At 40.6% G+C, this 25,057-nt stretch overlaps 1 protein-coding gene across 3 annotated transcripts in view; it reads right to left on the bottom strand.

The window, feature by feature from the left end:
• The window catches only part of FAM81B (family with sequence similarity 81 member B), a 49,840-nt gene that overhangs the window by 20,263 nt on the left and 4,520 nt on the right, over positions 1-25,057 (bottom strand). For all 3 annotated transcript variants that reach the window (XM_045197866.2, XM_053911810.1, XM_045197867.2), the window contains 2 exons: positions 12,731-12,974; positions 8,520-8,638 (listed from right to left, as the gene is read on the bottom strand). In XM_045197866.2, coding sequence (XP_045053801.2) covers positions 8,520-8,638; positions 12,731-12,974 — 363 coding nt within the window. The remainder of the gene's footprint in view (positions 1-8,519; positions 8,639-12,730; positions 12,975-25,057) is intronic.

Consider the following 25,057-nt stretch of genomic DNA (forward strand, 5'->3'; position numbering starts at 1 on the left):
ATAAATTTTATTTTTTTAAGATTTTTGGTGCCAACGTTGAGCCAAAGGTAAGATGGTAATTTTGCCTGAGTAGTCCCTTGAAGTGATACCAGGGGACTGTGGTGAGGGGGTTAGGGGGTGCTGCTGGGGGGGAAAAAAGAGGAAATGACCTAATCAGAAAGGGAATGGGATGGTATGCACCATAGTCATGGGCAAAAGCCATTTCACACATTCGTATATGTAAAATGTTACTGTAGAAAACCCTCTATTGATGGTTTGTTAGAATATTCTTATGTGAGTCTACATTAAGACCCCCAAGGACTACACAGGAGCGGTTGCTGCTACCACTTCCCGACACCTTCCCTCATCCCCACCTGGACCCCTACCCTCTGGGACAGCTGCTCTGTGCATTGTAGCTAGCGGTTAAGCATTTGGTCTCTGGTGTCAGATAGGCCAGGCTTTGAAACTGGCTCCTGCTGCTTCCTACGTTTGTGATCTGGGACAAGTTTTTTAACCTCTCTGAGAGGATACGATGCCAAGGTCACTGCATGTAAATGTACAACTGAGTTGTCCACCGGGTAACCATAGCGTTGCCAGACACAGGCAATGACGTGAGCAGTGTCTCCCGAAGTGCTGTGAGCTCAACCTTCCAACCTCATTAGCTGTCCTGCATAACATTACTTCACAGGGTTATTTGGGGATGAAAGGAGGCAATGAATGCAAAGCATTTAGTCAGTACCTGGCACAGAGAAAGCACCGACGCAAGATCAGCAGTTATTATTTATTTATTCAACTTGGGAGTTGCTGGCCTACTCAGCTTCACCTCCTGACCAGCCCAGCCTCCGCATCCCACAAGCTGGAGTCAAGGGTTAGCGGTTTCTCAAAGCCCACACTCCATATTTCAAAAGGAAGCTAGTCCTTCTCTCCTTCTGTGGAGTAATTTTATCGTTTCTTTTAAATTAACACATGTTCATTATAAAAATTTCATATAATACAAAAGAAAAAAAACAAAGAGGAGAGTTCAGATCATCCCAAGTCCCATTTTTCAGAAATAATTTTGATTAGCATTCCATTGTTATATACACACACACATATAGACATATACACACATATATAATGTGTACATATATATGTATATATATATATAGATATATATATATATATACACACACAGACACAGGAGTTAGAAACACTATAAAAATAATTTTAGAATATTTGTGTTGCTATACGTGCCAATTTTAGTTTAAAATGTAGTATTGAATTTTAATTTCATTTAAGCTAAGGAAAGGTGCCTGTAGTGAAAAATGAAAAAAAAAATTGCTGAACTTAAGATTTTTTACATATATATTACTTATATATACACATATATGTTTCTTCACTACATATATTTGTTTCTAAACAACAATCATTTGCTTCTCAAAAATGTGATGAAAAGCTATCATAGATTGGAATTAGACTTCTTACACCTACCATTTCAACTTTAGACATTATTTATTGACCACATGCCAAAAGATGAGAAAATAAGTTTATATACTTGTTTTTGCAAAAAGTTTTTGTTCATATTCTATTTTGAAAATGTCAAGTTATATGACATTTACACTGTGTTCCGTAACTAGATTTCCCACTGTCATTTAGTCTTCCTTCTCCAGTTTGATGCGGTGTTCACTGACATCCTTTTAAACCACGATTTCCTGCCTGATAACCTCATTTGGATGTATTCCTTGGCTGGCCAGATTGTGCGACCCAGACTGCCAAAGAAGTCCTTGGGAGTGTTGGAACCTTTAAGTTCTTGAGTGCTTGAGAATGAATGCCTGCCAGCTCTCTAATGCGTAAAAGGTAATTCATTTAAGATAACAGCACTGGGCCACTTTTTCTTTTGTTCGGAATGCGCTAGGTGGGGCTCCCTCCTTTTCTGGCACTGGTTAGGGTGGAGAAATCTCGGTGACTACATTTTTCCTTGTTTCATGCGATCTGTTTTGTCTATCTCAATGTCTAATGATTCTTTTTATTTTTTCTTGATCTTCAGTAACTTCAGCGAGGATATCTTGGTTTAATTGTTCTTATTTAATTCTTCTCAGGTTGCAGTTTTTTGTTGGTGGTGGTGGTGTTTTGAGCTACAAATTCAAATCTCTTCTCTTGTAACCTTGAGTATTTTCCTTTTGAAGAATTTTTTTCTGCTACTTCTGGAGATCCTATTATTAGGTCTACATTGAATGAGTTTTACTTGCCTGTCATATACATTATTTCTCTATAAGCATTTTTATATTGAAAAGCATTTTCATTTTATTTTGTATGGTTTGCTCATAATTAAAATAAATTGCTCTATTACTCTATTACCTTTAGTTGTATTTATTCTATTTGGGAAGCTTCTGAAGTATTCATAGGTTTAATCTTTGTAATATTTTAATTTTTTTCTTTTACCTTATCTCTGAGCAATTCATTTACCTATTTCCTTTTGTTGTCTGATACTCTGTTTTTGGGTGAAAGCCTTTTATCTCGTATATTTTTAAAAGGTTTTATTTATTTTTGTAGAGAAGGGAAAGGAGGGGGGAAGAGAGGGAGAGAAACATGAATGTGTGGTTGCCTCTTGAACACCCCCTACTGGGGACCTGGCCCGAAACCCAGGCATGTGGCCTGACTGGGAATCAAACCAGTGACCCTTTAGTTCGCAGGCCCACGCTCAATCCACTGAGCCACACCAGCCAGGGCTTATCTCATATTTTCATCAAAGTAAAACATGCCTATAGTTTAAAAGTCAACAAAAACTAAAAGGCTAATAAAATAGTGGCTCCTTGCTCTGCCTCTCAGTTCTTTTCCTGAGAGGCAAGTGCCCACACTTACACATAGTTTCAGAGGTTCCTGGTGTAGACAACTCCTAAGCCTGTTGAGAATATTGTGGTATAAAACACAGTCATTTTCAGCTTATCTCCCAGTTTTAAAATTGGTTTTATTATGTCAGGAAGTAAGTTTCCACATGTCCATCTGTTTTCTAGGTTCCAAGATTTCCACACTGATTTCCACGCAGTCTTTGTGGGTTGATGTTTTAAAGATAAAATCGTTAACTATAAATCAGTGGGGCTTTTGGAAGAAGCAAAATTACATGTAACTGTTCTATCTGAAACTTTTTATGTTTCTCTTGCTCTTAATTTCCTTGAAACTAAGAGAAACTTTGATTTGAACTCTTGAGTTTTTCTGGGTAATTCCTCTCATAAGGTATATTCATCAGCCTTACATTTTTATCAGTCTATCTATCTATCATCTATCTATCTATCTATCTATCTATCTATCTATCTATCTATCTATCATCCATCCATCCATCCATCCATCCATCCATCCATCCATCCATAGATGGTGGTGGTGGTGATTTTTATGCACAGTCTAGATTCTTCCTAACTACCACTCTTACTTTTTTGAATGATTCGGGCTATCTGGAGATTAGTGAGGATGTGCTTGGTAGAGACTAAATCATACCCTCTACTCAGGCGTGTCTGAGTCAAAATCTATACTTTCCTTAGGTGGGTGGTGGTGGGGCATACCTTCCCATTTTTTCCCTCAAAAACCAGATTGTGTATCTCACAGCAAATCATTCTCTGTTGTGACACAATCACCTACTCTCCCTCCTCATCCTGTTGCACTTCAGCCAGTTTCTCTCAGGTACGAAGTGGCAAGGGGGGATGTCCTGGATGATGCATAACAGGCTTGCATCTTCAGCTCCCTCCCCAGCTTTCTGTGCTGCTGACCTGAATCTCTGAAGGGTCTCGTATCTCTCCCATGATTCAATCAATCCCCCAGGTAGTAGTGCTCTATTCAGATTATTTGGCCTATGCTTTTCAGGATTATGACTCTTGTTTTGAAGGAAATCATTATGTTTAATATCACAGCATTTGTAAGTGTGCTCTGCATGGATGGGGTCGTCAGTTGTGGCAACATCCATATTACATTAAATATATATTATGTTTGTTTTCCTTTTACTTGTAACTGGCATTAAGACATCTCAGGTGAGAAGAGGGGAGTAAAAGTATCTTTATTTTACTATCTTTAATCAAAAGTCCCCATTCTTTACCTTTTAAAAATTGATAATATTCACAATATTATTATTGTTTCCTCAAAGGGATGACTTTTAATCACACATCAACACAATTTGCCTCTTTTTCATATGCAGGTCTGTCTTGGGGTCCCAAATAGCCAAAGGTGGCCAGAGGGCTGGTCTCCTCTGGCTGCTGCTACACAGTGTAAGTCAGAGCCATCCCTCAGGGTGCCCTTTACATGCTCGCCTTCTCCTTTCGCAGTAAAACTAATCTGTCGAACAGAGGAGAGGGTGTCGGAAGCAGGCCAGACAACTCAGAGCACCTCAGCTCACTGGAAGTACTTGCTTTTAAACTGCCACTATTTGGGGATGGAAAATGTGGTGTGAAATTCAAAGGACATTGTAGTTATTAAATATTGAGTTTGATTTATGAAGCAATGACATGTTTTCTAAGAATTATGTTAAAATAACTTAATTTTACTTATGCCAAAATGATCATTGAAATGAAGGTCAATATATGTGGAAAGAGATAGTAATTAATCTGCCTTAGCTTGTCTACCAATCAGCTGTCTGGCAGAAATACAGAAAAGAAATAGGAGAGGAAAGGCGAATTTAAGTCTTATGGCTCACGGACAGATTCTGGTACAGATTACCAAATAGTTTGAAGAAATTTTCATAAAAGAAAGGCATTTCAAGGAAAAATAAGACCCTGTCTTCATACCACTGCTTAGGATTGAAGGGGAAAGTAAGTAAGCAATTGGAGAAGAAGGCAAAAGAATAGGAGGCACTTCAGTTTCGGTCTTTCCTCAGACATGCCAAATGAACAGCTACCTGTGGATCAATCCCCTCTGGAGAAAAACATGGTAACTCTTAAACATGGGGGCAAAGAAGAAAATACCCATGTCAAAATGGGTAGGAAAAGCTGAGACACACTAATGCCGTAAATTCCATCCCTGGCACAGTGTTTTTCAATTGGGAGGGAACTTCCAAATCCCAACTTCTTTCTGAGGAGTGTAGGGTTTGAACCCAGGTCAAACACTCAAACTTCTACAGTTGCCACCTGGAAGGCTGGCTCCCAATTCACCAATCTCTGAGAGCTGATGGGTTCATGTGTGAATTTTGTTGGACCACATTAACAGGACACAGGACTAAAAAATGGGCAAAGGCCCTGTATGGGCATTTGTCCAAAGACAACATACAAATGGCCAACAGGCACATGAAATGATAATCAACATCGCTTATCAGCAGGAAAATGAAAATCAAAACCATGATATCGCCTCACACTGTTAGGATGGCTATTATCAAAAAATAAAACCTAAGTGTTGGAGAGTATGTGGAGGAAAGGGAACCTTTGTACACTGTTTGCAGGAATGTAAACTGGTGCAGCCATTATAGAAAACAGTATGGAGGTTCTTCAAAAAACTAAAAACAGACGACATCCAGCAATCCCTCTTCTGAATACATCACCAAAGGAAATGAAGTCAGTACCTGTACTCCCATATCCATTGCAACATTATTCACAATAGCGAAGTCATGGAAACAACCTAAGTGTCTGTTGATGGGTGAATGCATAAAGAAATTGAGATATACACACACACACACACAGCGGAATATTTTTAGCCTCAAAAAGAAGGAGATATTACCATTTGAGACAACATGTGTTAACCTGGGGCGTTATCGTAAGTAAGATACTCTAGACACAGGAAGACAAAAACTGCATGATCTCATGTGTATATGGAATCTAAAGAAGTCAAATACACAGAAGCAGGAAGAACAGTGGTCATCAGGAGTGAAGAGGCAGGAAAAATCGAGGGTGTGGGTCAGGGTGTGCAGGGTGGCAGCTGCACAGGAGCAGAAAGTCTAGAGATCCAATGCGCAGCACGATGGCTGTATCGAGTACTGTACTGAAGAATGGAAGTGTGCGGACAGAGTGCATTGTAGGGCTCTGTTCACACACGGAAAAGATAACTATGTGAGGAGAATATGTGTTAATTAGACTGTAGTATTCATTTTATGATGTATATCAAATCAGGTTGTACACCTTAAATGTATACAATTTTTACTAAAAAAATGAAAAACAAAGAAAAAAGAACTGGAGCAGATCAAAGGACATCTTCTTCTTGATATTATTTCATTCATTTCTTGGTTTTACTTACATCTGTTTGTTATTTTGCTTCATACATAGGACAGGATTTACAAGAATAAAATAATAGGTGTGTAAAGTATATAGTTTGCAGAAAGAAATAAATGGCTGCGGTGGCATCAGAGCACCAGCAAATTGAATCAAATTGCAAGTTTCATTCAAAACAGACATTTGCTGTTTATCTTCTTTGCAAAATCATGGCACATCTAAGTAGGGTGTTAGTGCTTATTTTATTATCTTGCTTCATAATTTATACAAATATACAGTTCTTTGTATGTATCAAATATTATAGATAATTAGGTAGGAATTTAATGTATTCTAGACATATAAAACATATTTACACATAATATAATCGATTATGTACGTATATATGTGTGCATGTGTGTGCACATACAGGTGGTAACCCTGCAGACTGTTTCCCTAATGTCTGCGTTGCGTGTTGTGTTCTCTGAACTCTCGTGGCCAGTTCTCACTGTAGGTCCTTGGCATTTCTCACCTTCTTTGCGGCAATAGACTTCCTTTCATCTTCATGGCTTGTTCCTGCCAATTCATTTAGTACTAGAATGTCACTAAATGTGGTATGCCATCCACTTACTTAAAATCTTCCCATGGCTATTTAAAACCTTCCACACAAAGTCCAAAGTCTTTACCCTGGCCCACAAGATCCCTCATTACCCAACTCTGGACCACTTCTCTAGCTTTATCTCCCAATCTCCCATCTCTCCCTAAATGCAATCCCAAAATATCAGAATGAAAATACTCTTCTCACAGGTAGGCCTTTGAACATGTCACAATAATTCATTCTTAGTTCTTATGAACATGTTATTCCTTCTATTTGAAATACCTTTCCCACCCGTTCCTGTCTAGCTAACTGCTACATAAACTGTTCAAGACTCATCTCAACAGTCACCTCCTCCAGAAAGCCTCCTCAAAACCCCAGTCTAATTGGGGTATTCTCATAGCACATGGGCTTTCATTATAGTGCTCACTTCATGGTTTATATTTCTGGCTTTGTTTTTTCGGGTAGACTGTAAACAGATATAGGAAAGGGGACTGTGTTGCCGAATCCCTGAATCCTAGCCCACTGCCTGGCATGTAAGTGCTTACTATTGGGTTGGCCAAAAAGTCTGTATGTTTTTTTCTGTAAAATAAAAGACACATTTTTCATTTTCACCAATTACTTCATTGATTTGAATATTTTGCATATGTCAGCTATCTCCTGCTATTGGCTTCTAGAGGGTAGAGGCCCAGGGTGCTGTTACTCATCTTCTAGTGCATAAGACAGCCCCACAGCAAAGAATTATTTGGCCAAAATGTCAATAGTACCAAGAAACTCCACAAACCACTTTTGACACATTTGATCAGTCACAGCACCTTCTCCATACAGTGCACACATCTTTCTTTGTGTTTCAGTTGTGTTTTTCCCTTTCTTGGAATAATAAAGCATAATATGCCAAAAATGTTGCATATTTTCTTCCACCTTCAATATTGAATTGGCTACATAAAAATTCACCAATTTTGATAAGTTTTTTAAAATGCATGCTGATATGACAGTTGTCTCAATACAACCTAACAAAATTGTTTCAAATGAATTTAAAGACAACTAAGCACTACGAGAGGCATTGTACAGAAAACAACACAATGGATTTTTTAGCCAACCCAATATATTTTTGTTGAATTGGATGGAGAAGTTTGTCTTAGGTATTAATCACTTAACTCTTATTCAGTCATTAATACTTCAGGGTGATTAACAAGGCAGAGGTGGGGGTAATCCAAGAGTGAGGAAAGAGGTTCTGGCAAGAGTTGGAGAGACAGGTGGTGTTCAAGGTCAGCCATTCCCAAGTCATCTTTGATGTTTCTGCCAGAGCGGTCCTGCTCTTGTCAGTATCAACAGATGTTCACAGAACTGTACACCAGCAGTTCTTTTGATTAGAAATCTCACACATAAGATGTTATTAAAAACTTTATCCAACATCAGTAGATCCAATTCATCAAACTTTTACATGTAATTCTTATATATTTAAATGTTTAATCAGAATTTGGTACCTCTGGGGGTTTTCTATGTGGTTTTGAGGGCATGTCTCTGCATGGGTGTTGGCATTTGGATAATTGAGGGCTGCAAAGATGAGACTTGTGCCACATGTGGTTGAACTGGACATTCTGTATAAAGGGGCTTTAATAGGAACCTTGGATCCCACAGGTAGCCTGAGGTTTTCAAATCCCGTGATACACTTTTACAACTACCCTGTCATCAGTTTAGCTTCATGTAAAGACAGTATCTTGTTTGGAACAATACAGAACTTACTTGGGCATGAGAATGTAGTAGCCAAGAACTGACTGCAAAACATTTGTTAATATGTTGCATCTCACCTGGCTACTCTTCCTCGAAGGTCTCCAACTCCTTGAAGGTGTTTGGTGTTTAGCTCCTGTACTGCAAAGTTAGTTCCTGTGGCCGCCTGGTCTCGAATTCTTATTTGGTCTTCTAAAATCTGTAATTTCGAGTTAGAATTCCTATTAATTTCTCTTCACATATGACAAGAAAGTATCGTTTAAAGCAGAGGTTAAAAAACTGAATGCATTTCTAAGTTAGGCTGATAGTGTGGCTGGCAGAGTGGTGGAGTCCCATGTCCGAGAGAAGCACTCCTGCTGTGTATCCCAGGGAGGCAGCCACGGCTGGACTAGAGCTGATTGTTGCCGCGTGGGCACAGTGGTTTCTCAGGGCTTAAAGGGAGCCAGAAACCCAGATTTTATGTTAAATCTCTCAGTGTTTAAATACTGACATGTTATTCAAAAGCTTTTCTTAGGCATGTCTTCACTCTGTCTTGGTATTCTGAAATAGAGCTGACTGACCTCTACCACCAGACTTGGTGGTCAAGAACAGTAGTTTTAAATTTTTTGCACTCATAATATAAATATTAATTTACTAATTAAAATAAATTTTTGTCCACACAAAAAATTATATCTCACTTGACATTCCAAAAAATTCCAACGTAATGTCAGGATACATAAAAAGTAATTTTTATATATTTACTCAGGAAACAGTGAGAGTATGGGACTTCAGAAAACATACACTTGGGGTGTGGAGAGACACGCAAGTTCAGTTGCTGTATACAACCAAGGACTGAACTATGTTTAAACCTATGTTTGTAAATTTTCTGAGCAAAAGAAGAATTTTGTAGCTAATAATCTATAGAAATTTCAAAGACTGTATGCAGAATCATGCCCATTTATAAGCTGGCAGATCAAGACAATTTAAGAGCAAATTAAGCTTAAACGAAGACATAAAAGTGTCAAAAACACTAGCTAGATTTTTAAAATTTATTTTCATTAGCTTGTTCCTTCATGTGTGTAGATGTCTTAGTCTGGGTTGCTATAACAAAATAGCACAGGCTGGGTAGTTTATGGAATCAAAAATGGATTTCTCAGTTCTGGAGGCTGGGAGTCCATGATAGGGTGCCTGCATGATCCGGTGCTAGTGAGAGCCCTCTTCTGGGCTGCAGACTGCCAGCTTCTTACTGTGTCTTCAGATGGTAGTAGGGGCTAGGGAGCTCTGTGGAATCTCCCTTAGGAGGGTCCTAATCCCTAATGCTATTCACAAAGATTTCACCCTCCTGACCAAGGCCTTACCTCCTAATACCATCACATTGGGCATTAGGATTTCAACATATGAATCTGTGGGGGACACAAATATTCAGATCATAACAATAGGTGCTATCATGCTTTGTTTTGGTAAAGAACAGTGATGAAGGGGAATGTGCCCTACTAAATGCCAAAAAAATTTATAAAATAAGGATCAGTAAGTCAGCACAGCTAAATAGATGTGTATTACCAAATAGATCCATGTAATTACGACTTGGGCAAATCTAAGACAGAAATATGCTGTACAGGAGACTCACAAAGCAATGTGGGGGGAGTTTCATAAATGATATTGGGCTCTCTTGTAACTGATTCAGAAAACAGTCCATTTAGATCTTTATCTCATGTCACACATCAATGTAGATTTAAAAAAAATAGATTATAAATAAGTAAAATGTTAAACCGTAAAACTAATAGATAATAGAGAAGACCATTTCATCTTTGAATAAAGAAATTCTATTCTTAAAACCAATGAGAAAAATCACAAAGCAAAATAATGGGCTGTTTAGGTTAATAAAAAAAAGCTTGTAAAAACATTGTAAATATAATTAAGATAAAAACAATGAACTGGAAAACATTTATAACAAATGTTATTGCCAAAGGTTTCGGTGTTGTGCTGCAATCAGCATGCACCTATTTGGGAGAGCCCATTGTATGAGCCTCTTCCCTTCTTTGTCAGTAGCTTACTGTTGGTGTTGGAAATGAATCATACTGAGAATATTTACACTGTGGAAATAAGCAAGCACCACAAATCAGATTCTTATCACCCATAAGAAAGTGATTGCTGAATGTTAAACATTTACCAATGTACCACTGGTTATTTTTCTTAATTAATTAAAAAAACACATCAAATCAATACGAATTAAAAAGCATCACCCCTCCCCAAACAAATGGACTAAGACATTAACAGATTATTGACAGAGAAAATATAGATTTTTATAGTCACTTTTAAGAAGTGAAAAGACATCTCATTTCTGTCTCATTGAATTAGCAAAGATTAAAACAATACATCTCACTCCTGGCATCAGGACAGGGGAGAAAGCACTTTCATAGAATGCTAATGGAAGTATAAGTAACTATAAACTCTCTGGAAACCAATTTGGAAAAATGCATCAAAAGTTCTCACAGTGTTCATTCCCTGCTAATTCTACTTCTGAGAATGCTTAGTACAGAAATAATCCAAATGCTGACACATCCATGCATAAAGATATTTCAGTATTAGGAGAATAATTAAGCATATCATGGTATATGCAGCATGCAAAGAGCTTTTAATGACACATGAAAGAGTTTATGACATAATTTTATATTAAAGATTGTGCTTACAAATGTAGTCTCAGCATTCTCTATGGGATGTCTGGAAGGGCTAGAGGGAGATACATTTGAGAGTAGAGATTGCCCTTTGATGGTGGAATTATGAGAAATTTTTGTTCCAGGTTTAAAATTTTTCTCCTAAACTTTCAAAGTAATTACAACAAACAAGTTGGGAGAAAACACTATAAAGCAATGTTAAACATAAAATTCTTTTTGTGAGTTAAAAATTAGTTAATTTAAAAACATAATAAATTAATCTTAAAACATAATTAGTTGGAGGCTTAAAAATTAATTTGATTTAAAAAATAAACAAGCAACCAGACCAGCCTCCTCATTTTTCCTATATATGACAAAACTTTAATTGAATTGTAAATATTTTGAGATTTTACAGTTTTTGGAAAAGGTTTTGTTGGGTTTGTCTTTTTTCAGAGCTAATCTAAGATTATTATTATATGAAAAGGAGCTCTTGGCAAAACTTCTAGAGATCTGGGAATATTTCTTTTCTTAATGGTAAGATTTTTTTATTGAGGTATAATTAATAAATATTAAAATGTAGAAATTGTCCTGACTAGCGCAGCTCAGTTGGTTGGACACCATCTTGTAAACTGAAAGGTCACCAGATCAATTCCCTACCAGTCAGGATACAGGGTTGTGGGTTTGGTCCCCAGGTGGGGTGCGTACAAGAGACAACTGATTGATGTTCCTCTCTTGCATCAATGTTTCTCTCCCTCTCATCAACCACCGCCCCCCTCATTCTGGAAAAAAAAAAAGTAGAAATCAAAGTGTATATCTGGATAATTTTAATGAATATAATCAACCATGTAACAACTACTCAGATCAAAATATAGATTGTTCCAGAAGCATTTTTGTATTTCTCAGAATGCTGTTCTCTTTCCAATTACCAAGAAGTTTTGACTGCTCAACTGGGATCTTATTTTAGTGTTAGTTCTGTACTTGCTTGAATTTCTCAATATCTCTAAGGCACTGAGCCCCTTGTCTCTCCTCACTTTTGTGACACTTTATTATGCCTGAAAACACCTTTGAGTGACTTTAGAAGTGGCATTGACTTTTAAGCCCTGGGGACCTGAAGGGAATGAAGACCATTTCATAGGAACTTCTAAGGGAAGACGATTCAGCCAGAGTGAACACATAACAAGTGCAAATGCCCTGAAGCCTGAGTGGTTGGAATGTTGCAGGGAGAGCCGGGGGCCAGTGTGACCAGAGTGCGGGAGAGAGCAGTGCAATATGGGGTCAGAGAGAATTTGGGGGTCAGATTGTAATGCCAATGAACCAGCACCAACACTGCATTATAAAAACCTCTATTTGAAATGATTGCATTAATATAAACTTGGAGATTTAGACTAAGATAAATACCTTAGCACAGCATGTGACATAATGCCAAACAAATGTCTTTGCTGTCACATAGATATTCAACAAACAATTTTTGAATAGCATTTCTTCTACTTTTTGGTGTAAATGAGCAGTTGGAATATTGACCTGTTTTCATCAGAGGCAACTAAATTGTAATTATGTAAATTTAAACAATAGCAACTCATTTCTACAGTTGAAAAATGACATTGGTGGTTGAGTCTTTGTCGAGCAATGATGCCAACATATAGGAAATGAAGAACTACCTCAATGTTTTGGCTGAGTTTTTTGACAATGCTGGTGATGGTCTGGATATGGCTTTCTAGTAACTTCCTGGCGAGTGACTCCTCTTTTTGAAAGCCGTGGGTCCCCTGAAGACAAGCCGAGAGGTCCTCCTTGATGCGGAAGGCTTGGTCAAGGAGGAAAGCTATGGTGCGCTCCTGGGTGTTCAGTCTGTCTTCTAGTTGACTTCTCTGGGTGTTTGGAATGACAGGCAGGAAAGAGTGATCCCTGGTCAGGAAAAGGAAACAACACCAGTGCCGTTACAAGAGTGAGCTTGGAGGAGCCAGGACCAGAACTTGCACCCTCACTTCTACTCCTGTGTTTTCTCACCTGTGAGAAGTCTGGGAGGACTTTGGCACCTGTATGGTTAGAATCTTGGTTCATAGCTCGTCTAAGAAGCAGTTCTGACTTACACCTTCATCTTGTGTCCTGCATTTTTCAAGTTTCCCAAGCAAGAATTGTTCTGTATTTTACTTACTATTCTAATGAGCCAAGTTGTATCCACATAAATTTAATACCTGTTAAGTCAATGTTGAGAACAGGGCTCCTTTCTTATAACTAGAAGAAATAATAGTTCAATGAAGAGTAAATGGATTAAATAAGAAAAAGGTAAAGACAAAGGCTAGGGCTATTTAGCATTAAGGCAGAGAAATGTAAAATCCCGATAGCCCCTATTGGCGTTAGCATATGACTCCTTCCCTTAACAGATAAACTTCTTGAAGGACAAGCTACTTTTGTTGTCATTTTCTTTAATTTACTTTGCTTAGTTTTGTGACCTAGTCTCTGAAGTCACATACCGGTGATTTTACTTTAATGTGTTCCTGAGAAGCAAGTAACTAAATTCAGCCTATTTTCTTGGGTGGAGGTGGTGATAGGATTGGTCTCCACCTCTTCAAAAATGAGATATCAAAGAATTTGTGGACATTTAAAAACCACCACCCTGTCACCTTCATGGCGCACCCTGTCTCCAGTTGCACCTTGCCCTGCACCCCTCCTCTGGCTGCATCAGAGTAATGTGGTGAGAAAGCAAATTTGGAGTTGTTCTGAGGTGGGGGTCTGGGGTCTGAGAAGTGATGGGGGTTCTGTGGAGCTCACAGGACAGACTTGGGAACAATGGAAGATATTGCTCTTCCCCATGGCCAGGGCTGCTTATGCCTTCGCAGAGCCCATGGGTGAGGCTTGTTCACCCACAGTGCACTTCTGCTCAGCTCCGGTTGGTCCTCAGAGGACCCACTCAGCTTCAGCTTCCCAGGAAATTGAAGCTCTCAGGGACCGAGAGTTCATGTCTAGAGTGAACAAATCAGCTAAAGTAAATCTGCTCCAGAAGAACATGACAGCTTATGTGAAGCGGAGCACAGACAGGAGGGAAATGAGTTACACATCTCCTCAGGAGTTCAAGTTCCTGGGCTCACTTTTGTTCTGACCAAAATGCTGAACTAACATGACTAGTGGTTTCCCATTTTCACTCCCTTTTAAAACCTCAGAGTGCTTAGAGCAAGAAAGTGAGAAAACTGTGAAAACCCCCTTGGGTAGTGGGGGCTAGTTTATACCAGTGAATGTGTGGGGTGGTGTAGTGGGTGCCATCGTATGCCACCCACCTCCTCTTTCAGGAAGGTGGGACTTATTACCCCAACTCCTGGGAGCACTACCAGTGAATGGACCACAGCTATAAGCCTTCTCTGGAAACTGCCTTGGTGATGAAGACACTTTGCCAAAGGTCATGCCCACTTCCTAGGGCAGCTCAAATTCAGTGGATGGTCAGTGTGTGGGCATAATAAAGGCCTGGCCCACTTGCCCTATCTCAGAACAACTTTGATGATCATCTCCGCTTCAGAGTTCCCCGTGGGGTCAGCTGATGTCTTCTTGGTATTGCATCACAATACTTTTCTTTCTTCCCAATGGTTTCCCTCCCTTCCCTTCCACAAGTATAGATCCCAGGAGGCTCCATGATAAGCCTTCTGTTCCCCAGTCTCTGTCTCAGAGTCTGTTTCCTGGGCAACCCAACTTTAGTCAGATGGCCACTTTGGCCTGAGGTAGATGTGGTTGTGGGAGGATGAAATGGGGAGGAGGGACCATTGTAGATCTATTTTTTTGCTCCCCCTATTGCCTCGGGACAAGCTGCACTACTCTCCTGAAATTTCAGACCCAGGTTTGTGTCCTAAAGACTAAGATCATGCAAGGCACAGGCCTGTGTTGGTAAGCTGAAAAAATAATAACCATCACCTAGGGAACAGGTGACCTTGAGCAGTTGCTTCTATACTATTCTATCTCCACATGCTCCAGAGGTGGAAAAGCCACTGCTTTCCCAAGGTTATTTCTCCTAAGGAGCAAAAGGGGAAGTATAGGAGAAATTATTCTGTACAATGAGGGATTCTTTTGTAGAATATGGATTTATGGTTTCACTGTCCCTGGGGCTCGTCCACACCCTACAGGCTGAGCCCAGTGGGGCTGACAACACTCCATTGGACCAACGTCAGGCTGCAATCCCTGGGAGAAAATGAACCCAAAGGTCAAAAAAAGAGGACATTTGAGGAGCACAGTCTTTTTAAAAACTGGCCAACAAAGAAACAAACTAGTGGATAATAGAGTCCGACAGAAGAGAAATAAAAAAATATATGCAGTAGGAAAGTGTTAGAAAGGCTAATAACATATTATGACATAAGATAAGGGAAGATATTTTAAAAATAAAAACAAAAAAAGCCTAGAAAACATAAAAAGTAAACCAGTAGAAATATTAGGCATGAAAAATATATAACTGAAAGAAAGAAAAATAAAAGATGGGATAAAGATAACATAGGGATTAGCTAAAGAATCTAGAGATTTGGGAGAGCTGATGAAGGGCATTTACCAGGCAGAAAAAGGAATGGCCATGTAATTTGGAGATATCAAGGTCAGAATTTGAAACTCATGTTTGTCTGACTCTAAAATTAAATGTTAACCTTAACTCTCTTATATCCCTACTATCCTAAGAGATGAGCAGAAGTAGGGGATGCAATTTGATTAACGCTACTCTTATGACTTAACAGAGTGGCAGCAGAAATGACAGAATCGTCCCCATGCTCCATGTCCACTCATTCTTTAGTTCGTTCTTCCTATCTTAATCCTGGCCGCCATTCTCTCTTCTACTTTCTGTCCTAACAAAGAGCGCACCCTCCACAGAGCAGCTAGAGTGGTCTTTCTAAAAGTGTAGATGGTAGCACTTGCCTATTTAAAACCCTCTGATGGCTTACCCATTCTATGAGCAGAAAATCTTTGCTCTCCTTTCCAACCTCTTCTCCTCCTACTTTTCTTTCCATTCCCTTGCATTCCACCACACAGGCCCTCTTCCTGTTCTCAAACAAACCAAACTAGTTCCCAGCACAGGTTTCAGCACCTGCTGTTTCTTCTGCTTGGAAGGCTTTTCCTGCGGTCACTTCATGGCTGCATCCTTCTCATTGTTTAGGTCTCCATTCTAATATCCCTGCCTCACACAAGCCTTCTCCTCAGTCGCCTTCTCTCATAATACACCATTTCATCCTCTTCATGGCATTTGTTATTATCAAAAACAATCTTATGTATTCTTCCCTCCATTACTAGCATAACAGCTTCTTTTGGGCAGTTGCCCTAACTGGCTACACAGTGTTCCCAACACTGAGAAGAGTGCCTGACACATAGTAGGTGGTCAATAGACATTTGTTGACTGACTTCTCTGGCTGTTTGCTCCCTATGGCTCAGTTGTTGGAAAATTGGAGAAAATAGTAGTTTCATGAAGCTACAAGCCATTAGAACTTCAAGATTCACAGTTTCCTCTCTTACGCAGCATAAAATAGCCTCTGCCTGGGCGAGGCTCCTCTTTCCTATGACCCGCACATCCGAGCAATGAAGAAGGCTTTGCTAACGGGTTTCATTAATCAGATTCCATCTACCACTCATTTGGCTCGCAATGTTCTTCTGGAGAATTACCAAATGGCTACTCATCTAGATAAAACCCATTCCTCTAAATCCCCAGCATGCTGACAGTGCTACCCTGGTTGTCTGAGTCACCAGCAGAAGGGAGGAGGATGTCCGGCCCCACCGATGGTGACTCAGAGCCTAGTGGCGGACTGGGATTCTCTCATTATTTTCCCGAGCTAGTGCTGCTTTCTGGCCTCTAGACAGTCTGCAGCACGCATCTGTCAGTGAAAGGGTATTTGATCTTCAGTCTTCAGTTCCATAGTGAGACTTGCAAATTGTGCTGCATTCCTCTCAAAATTTAGATTTTCTCTTCAAAGTTCCCAGTGTGGCAGATGCTGTAGTTTACCTTCCCAATAGCCATCCTTCCATTCTGCCTAATTTGCTTCATCCTCCTGTCCCCTGTGTCCTTTGGGGCTGGGGACAAACTAATCATGGTGGTCTCATCCTTCTGGGCCGCGATATAGTTGGTTTAGGCAGAAGCATGTGAAGCAATTCTGGGCAGTGAGACTCATGGGGGAAACCTACTGTGGGCTTCTGGGTAAGGTTTCTTTGCCTTCAGGAAGAGACACACAGGAAGAAACTTTCCTTGTCTTTGCTGGATGTTGTCAAGTCTGTGCCTGATGCCTGGAATTCTTGGGGCCGTCTGATCATGGTGGGCAAGAGGATGGCAAGCAGAAAGGATAGAAAAACAGGAGGGTTCTTGATGATGTTGTTAAGCCTCTTATTAAACAAACTCTAGATTTTTTTATGTGGACTAATCAATGCTCTTATATTTAAGCTATTTTGGTTGGAGGTTTTTTTTTTTTAAATGTGCACCTGAAAACACTATATCTGTATTTAATAACTTACCAATAAAAATTTCAGTTGCAATAGAAATGTATCAGTTTGTCAGAATTTACTAAATGTTTATTCTAGTCCATACACACTTTACAATACTTTCATCCCTCAGGGAACTTAGTCTAATTCAGTGTTTCTCATAAAGAAACTTGAATTAGTATTATGGGAGTGGGGAAGGGAGGGAAGCTGTTAAAATACAGATTCCTTGACTCTCCCATCCATGTACTAAATCCTAATCTTGGGGATGTGAAGAGGAGAGCAAGAATATGTATTTCAAATAAGCACTTATGTGATTCTAATATATTCCAAAGACTGAACAGCACTGTTTTAAAACTGGTCATGTGAGTCAGGAATACTATAAGGCAGGATATACAGGGTTCGGCACAGATAATGCCCCTTTTATTACAAAACCTTTTATTACAAAATCATAAGCATGTAATTCTGTAACATAACAATATCACACTCAAGCTCACCATATGACATTTTAGGTGACATGTTCAAGTTGCTGTCCATCTCGTGCAAGACATTCACATACCCCACCAACCACAGTCAAGCAGGCATTACGTCTGCCAGACCCTGTAGAATAAGGTGCTGAAGTGTGAAATATGGGATATGATTTCTCAAGTTATATAGAAGAACCTTGGCAAGTTGAGAGACAAGATAGACTGAAGGTAGAATACAGGTTCTACCCCTTCCCAACCAAGGGTTTCTGTTCATTCATCTCTAAACAGGGCTAACAGGGCCTGCTTCGCGGTACAGTTGTAAATTCTGAGATGACGTGTGAGAAGCATGTGCCATACAGATGCTCTGCAGTCCAGGGTTAGCGGGGACCCATGGGCACTCACTCTTCTGGTGTGCTATTGGCTGGTGTCAGGACTGTACCCAGAGGGAGGTGAGGAAGCCAACCTACGCCAGCAGACATGTCAGTGAAACGAGGCTGCCACCCTGCTCAGATGCCTGCCTGTGGTCCTGCCTGTCATGGCTGGCCTCAGGGTGGCTGCTCTTTGGCACACTGGAGGAAACCCCTAAGGACAGTAGCACCTGGTGCTATGTAAATGTATTTGTCTGCAACCATGGGGACATTAAGTGACATAAATTCTAAACTGTAGTTATTTCTTTTCCTTAAAGTTTATTTTTTAAAGTTATGTTATATTTAAGTGTTCTTTTTTGAAATTTCTTTTCATACCTAAGATTTACTATTAATTGGAGTGTTATTATTACAACTTATTAATGATGCTTAATGAAGAACCTAATAATGCTCTGTTTACTTCCATTTACTTGATTCCTACAAGACGAACACAGAGCTTATATCTTTTTCGATTTGCGTGTACCATAAGAAAGGAGAATGTTTTCAAATCGGCCTTTCTGAATTAACAACTGGAAGCACACGCTTGTGAACAGTCTGTTTTTCTCCGAGAGCTTCCCAGTCACACCATTGTCCAGATCATAAATCATCCAAAGGTTAAAAACCGAGGCCGTTTGCTGTAGCAAAATGTGGCCATGATTCTTTCGGCAAACGAAAACCACACACTGCTTCGTTAGTACATGCAGTGCATCAGTGGGACTTACATGTCAATTTAACTGTGAAAGGAAGTTTAACTGAATGTTCCAGACTAGTCCAGATGGAGTTACTAGCCAGCGGAGGAAGACTCGCTGGGGACTTTCAGAGAGAGACTTGGGGTGTACGTAAATCACCGATGATGCAGCTGACAACTGAACCTGAACAGATTTCCACAGACGCTGCGTTCTACTGCTGTGCCGTCGGCGTGACTTACGCGAGCGGCGCTGTCGCTGGCAGATGCATGGGTACATGGAGCCTCTCACTTCTCTGCTTGTTCTGTTCTTGTGAAGAAAGGACTAAATTTACTTAGAAGAGTCTGAGAACCATTTTGGCAACCTCTAATACTCAAGACAAAAAAAATTGAAAATTTAACCTCTTTTTTAGAACATGAAAGGGCATAACTAAAGAAAGTTTTCATTTTTGTGAGATCTAACATGACTAGGTGCATTCACAGTGCGTAGAGTCCTGTCCAGGAAGTATCCAGCCCCAGACCATGAAAAATAGAGGCATTTATTGGAGAAGAGACAGGATACAAGAAATATTGTACATGGGACAATGACGCCTCAGTCCCCTTCAAAGTAGGCACCTGGGGACCTCACACAGTTCTCCCAGTCACCATCAGCTGCCCCATTGTATTTTCCTGAATCATTGACGCTCTGAAATATCTTCCTTTTCAAAGGTGATTTTAGTTTTGGGAAAAACCAGAAGTTGCAGAGTGCCAAATCTGGGTGGTAGGGGGGCTGAGTCACCTGGGTGATTTGATGTTTCGCCAAAAACTCTGCATGAGAGAGAGACGTGATGCATGAGTGGGCGTGTTATCACGATCAAGCTGCCAATCAGCTGCCTGTAATTGTAGCCTCTGAATCATCGGAATGGTTTCCACAGAGGAATGTTCAAGCTTAATGCAAAATATGATGCGGAGTCATCGCTCTACTCACTCAGTCATTTTGAATGCGAGGGCCACATGGTACACGTGTTCACTCAATGGCATCTCCTGCCCCCACTGACTAGTACAGTAAAGTCATCATTGTTCATGCATGCACATTCCAGTCCACTCTCCTTGGCTGCCAGGTTACATTGATGTCGCACAAACCAATCTTGTTATATTAACAATGGCTGGACTTTTTCTGGACATTGTATATTGAAGTTTTACAGAACATTTTGATGCCTCAAACAAATAATCTGAGTGTGTAGTGTAGCAATGAAATTGAAAATATACTTTCTGATGTTTCTCTATTGCTTGTTTATAACCACCCTGGAGGGTTTGGGTAGCTATAGGACCCTCTGTGGCTGAGTTTTATAAAGGGCTGAATGTTCTAGGGAGGGGAGGGAAGCAATTCGAGTTTTGGTGGGTGAAGTCCAGGAGGAAGCAGACCGAGGCCAGTAGAGTTACGCCAGCACCAAGGTCTGAATGGAGAGGTCTGGGAAGGAGAGGATGCCAAAAAGTGACCAGGCCAAGAGGAGACTGGAGAAAGAAACTGGTTGTGGATCTTTTATAGAGAAAAATTGTGTGAGACAAGCTCCTCATGTTCAGTGAATTTAGTAAAGGGTAAAGCAGGCCAAATATATGGTGACAGCAGATGATCTGACTGTGGGTGATGGGCACACAGCGCAATATACAGATCATGTATCATAGAAATGTACCCTGAAGCCTGTATCATCTTAATTAACCAATGTCGCCCCAATAAATTTAATAGAAAAATAAAAATAAAAACTTCAGAAAATAATACAGTTACAGAATTAATGATGTACCTGTTGTGACTGGCTTTCTTACGAAGGCAAGCAGGTTGGCATGTGGTCCAGAGCCCCGTGTGGACGAGGGGCAGTGGCCGTCTGGGTTACACTTACAGGGAGAACGTATGTAAACGGCAGCAGCAAATTGTTTTGATGACTTTTGGAGTTCCTATCTCATGTTAGTGCTCCTGGGACACTTTTCCATATTACTTTGCTATTTTGAAGGGTGTGTGTTATTTATGTGCATCTGCAGGGGAAAGACACTGTACTTGACATCAGAAGACCTGGGTTCAAGTTCGGCCGCTGCCACTTACTACCTTTAACCTCTTCTAGGTTGCCGTCTCTGCTCTAGGGCACTGAGACTGGTCTCAGTCCTACCACAGAGGAGTTCTCACACTTGAGCAGAAGCTCTTAGGTGTGGCAAGAGTCCAGAGAGCCTCCTGGGCTAGGAAGAACTAGGTTTCACCTGGGCAGCCCCTGTGCTGACGGATCTGGGGGAAGATACTGTGGGTAATGCCAATTCCTGCAGCCATGCCCACTCACACCCAGAGTCTTGCCCATCACAGGTGGGGGCAATGAGAAGATGCCAGAGAGGGAAGAATGAAGGATTGCACTGTGGCTGATGGCAGGACCTCCGGGGTGCACCTAAAATGCTCTGAGTCTGGGGCACCTGTGGAGGAAGATCAGAAATCCTTGGTTGCATTATTATATCTTCCATGTTGCAAGGGAGGAGCTGGAGATGAGGATGTCTCAGGCTGGGCATGTGTGTAGCTGGTAGGGAGTGTGGATAGAGGTGTGAGAAAATGGGCTTTGAAGAGCATAGACACAAATTTCTGGTTTGGTCATACATAACATTGTGTGGCCCTGGGCAAATATTCGACTCCTCTGAACCCCAGTGTCTTGTCTTCGTGTTTAGAATAGTAACATTGTTCACCTGTGAGAGTTATTGGGAGCATTAAATAAGGTGATTAACGCTGAGTGAGAGCTGGAAGCTGTAACAATAAATGTGGTCAGTGGGGCCAGGGAACTAGCTGCTCAGGGTGAGAGAGGCTCCACCAGGTAATAAAACCTAACCGAGTGCCCCACACCTCCCTTTCTTCACAAGCCGTACAGACTTGTTTGAGCTTTCTTACCTGGGAACTAGTTGCCCTCAAAGATGGATATGATGTTGCAAAGCGAAACCTGAAAATCTCCAGCCTAACGTGACTAATCCCATGAAAGGTCAGAACAACCGTGCTTTGTCTTCTTTCTTGCGTGCGGTAATGTGAAACATCCGTCTTTATCAGGCAGCAACGAACGCAGTACGTCATGGTAGAATAACACATCTGCCCCGGTGCGACAACAAACCCTTGAAGGTGAATACTTTCCAGACCCTGAGTGCCATATTCCATCACAAGGAGAAATCACTAGTCATTGATTATTTTGTCTGTTTGACTTACTGATAGTTTTATGTATCCACACTTTAAATACCATTTTGTGGCTGTGAGCCAGACCCTCATCTTTCCAAAATTTACTACGGAGAGGAAACCTGAGATATATATCAGCTATAGCTCAGCCCAGACAGCTCCTCAGTGTAAAACAACCTCATTTTTCTCATCCAGACAGCATCATAGTTCAAGTTCATACTTCCCGCCTTTTAATTCCAGCCATCTTCACCCCCTTGCTCGTTCTGCCACACCACAGGATTGTTCCTGCCTTGGAAACTGCTCTTCCTTGAGATGTCCACACGGCCAACTCCCTCATCTGGTCTCCACTCAAGAGTCAGCGCTCGATAAGGCCCACCCTTGTCAGACTATCCACCACGTGCGTCCCTTCCTCCTGCTCGGACAGAAGCCCTCGAGGGCAGGGATCTTTGTTTTGTTCACTGGTGACTCTCCAAGTTCCTAGCACACTGCCTGGCACATAGTAGATACTCAATAAGTATTTGCTACATGAATAAATGGTAATAACTGATTTTGGAAGACTGAAGAATCTGAGGAATGGAAGAGACCTTATAAATTATTTGATTTGGTGGTAAGAGACATTTTTTTAGGGAGTGTCAACTGAAGAAGAGATATGGAAATTAATTTACGGGAAGAATTTCTTTTCCATTTAAAATTAAATCCCATGGGTAAACAATGTATGTTCTTAAATCTTAGGCACTTACTTTACCACATAAAGGAATATTTATGAGAAATTGTGGGCAGAGTTGAGAAATAGAAGGCATCTTTCTAATCTGCATCCTGGAAATGAAATCGGGGTCTTATCTGGAACACAGACAGCCCTCGGGACTCAGGCTGCCCATGACCCACTCCTTAACCCCCACTCCACCTTATAGCGGAGGCAGAGGTCGCCTAGAGAAGAGAGGGACTTTTCTTTTTCTCAGGTCACATAGCTGGTTAGGCGCAGATTCTAGAGTAGACCTGGGGTGCCTGACCTCCCTGCACTGCCCCTTTCACTGGCAGAAGAAAAAGATCAAAGGAAAAAAAAAAAAGCTTTGGTACTTTCTGCTCCATTAAGCTTCAACAAGCATTGGAAACACTGTTACAAAAGTCAGCAGATGACTGCCCATTATGAATGAACACATGGAAATCAGAATTATTCACTGCCTCTAATACAGTGTCACCGCACTTGTCAGAGAAGTGACTGCAAGCATCCCGCCTGCCCTGCCCCATGGATTATTAATGTGACCTACATGGAAGAAGCACTAACAGTGTGTGGGTGTCACTCCAGCTGCCTGAGACTGAGAGGGGCCCTCAGTCTGCCTGCCTTTTTAATGTGCGTATCTCCAGCCAAACCTTGTTCACAGGACAGGCATTACTTCTTTTGTTGCTGGATTTTGGGTTTTTTTCGGTTGTCGTTACTTGTTTTTAGTATTACCTGTAAGTATACCTAGGTAGATCTATAAGGCAGGACCTAGGAGAATATTTATTCAGGCAGTTTAATGAGTCTGACTTTTACTTGTGTAAGCTCTCTATTTGCATATCAATAAATTTGCTGCCACTCAATGAATACTGTGACTTGAAGGATGAAGTTACTTTAAACATGACTGTTTTTATGTTCATTTTATTGGATTCAGCAGGTCAATTCAAAATACCTGCACTGGTGTTTGAAATGCCCGAATGTCATTTTGCTGTTCCAGTTCATCAGCTCTCTGGGAGTCTACTGTTCTAAGGAGAGCTGTTAACATGTAATCGTCCCTCCATGACTCCCCATGAAACCTGTCCACTACAGTAGACGACAGTGTACCCTGGGGAACTGTAGACGACATTGTACCCTGCAGGCGACAGCAGGGGTATCAGAAACATGAGGTCATAGAGTCCCTGCCTGTAGGGAGCTTGCAGCCTGTTCTGGGAGATTAGAGGAGAGAAAACTGACTATCTCAGGTGGTGCACAGAACGTTCTAGATACATGGCTTAGGCCGCAAAAGATATTGGGGAGATCAAGGTAGAAGTAAATGTTGTGGCCAGATAATCTTCATCATGCTTTTGCTTTGAATTGTAGAATATTTCTTCCCCTTTCTCTTGTTTAGTTTCTCTGGAATCCAAGAAATGGCAAAAAGTGTCCTTGGGTTTAAGTCTGTTATCATCTTTCAGGAATTTGTTCTCTCATCTCCTGGGATGTAGGTGACCAGCCTGTGCCAAAGAAATCCACTGAGGTTTCTTGGAGTTTGATAGATCAGAAGAATGACTGTTATTTTCCCCTGGTCACATGAAAAGGTGGGCGGAAACAGGTCTCCCTTTCTCCTTGGATGACAGGTAGTTAAAATACCCCTTAATGGTCATCATTTTTGTGCATGCCACACTCACTTTCCTTAACTCAGAAAAAACGTTCTCTATCCAAATGTCATATATTTAAACAGTGAAGAATTATTTTTCCTTGTTTGCTTTTATTTTCTCTAAATTATAGTCCAAATACAAGTTATGGGTAGCATGAAAAGGGGTCAAAATACTATGGTTATACTATTTGGAATGTATTATATTGAATAGGTTAAGGACAGGGAAATTCTTAATTGTGAACACACTATAAGGAAAGTGAGTGAATTTGAAAACTGTATCATCTTTACTGTTCAAGGTGCTTGTACAGTGAAATTTAGCATGCAGATTTTTCTCCTCACATTGACTCATTTCATTTGGCCATTTCCATCTGCTGTCATGTTGCATATTTTAGAATCAGAATTATCTCAAAGCTGCAGTGGGTCCTAGGGAGCTTCTAGTTTAAGCTCTTTGTTTGGCGAGTGAAAGGGCCAAAGCCCGGAGACACTGTG

This window comes from Desmodus rotundus, chromosome 1, assembly GCF_022682495.2.
Source record: "Desmodus rotundus isolate HL8 chromosome 1, HLdesRot8A.1, whole genome shotgun sequence".
Taxonomy (NCBI): Eukaryota; Metazoa; Chordata; class Mammalia; order Chiroptera; family Phyllostomidae; genus Desmodus; species Desmodus rotundus.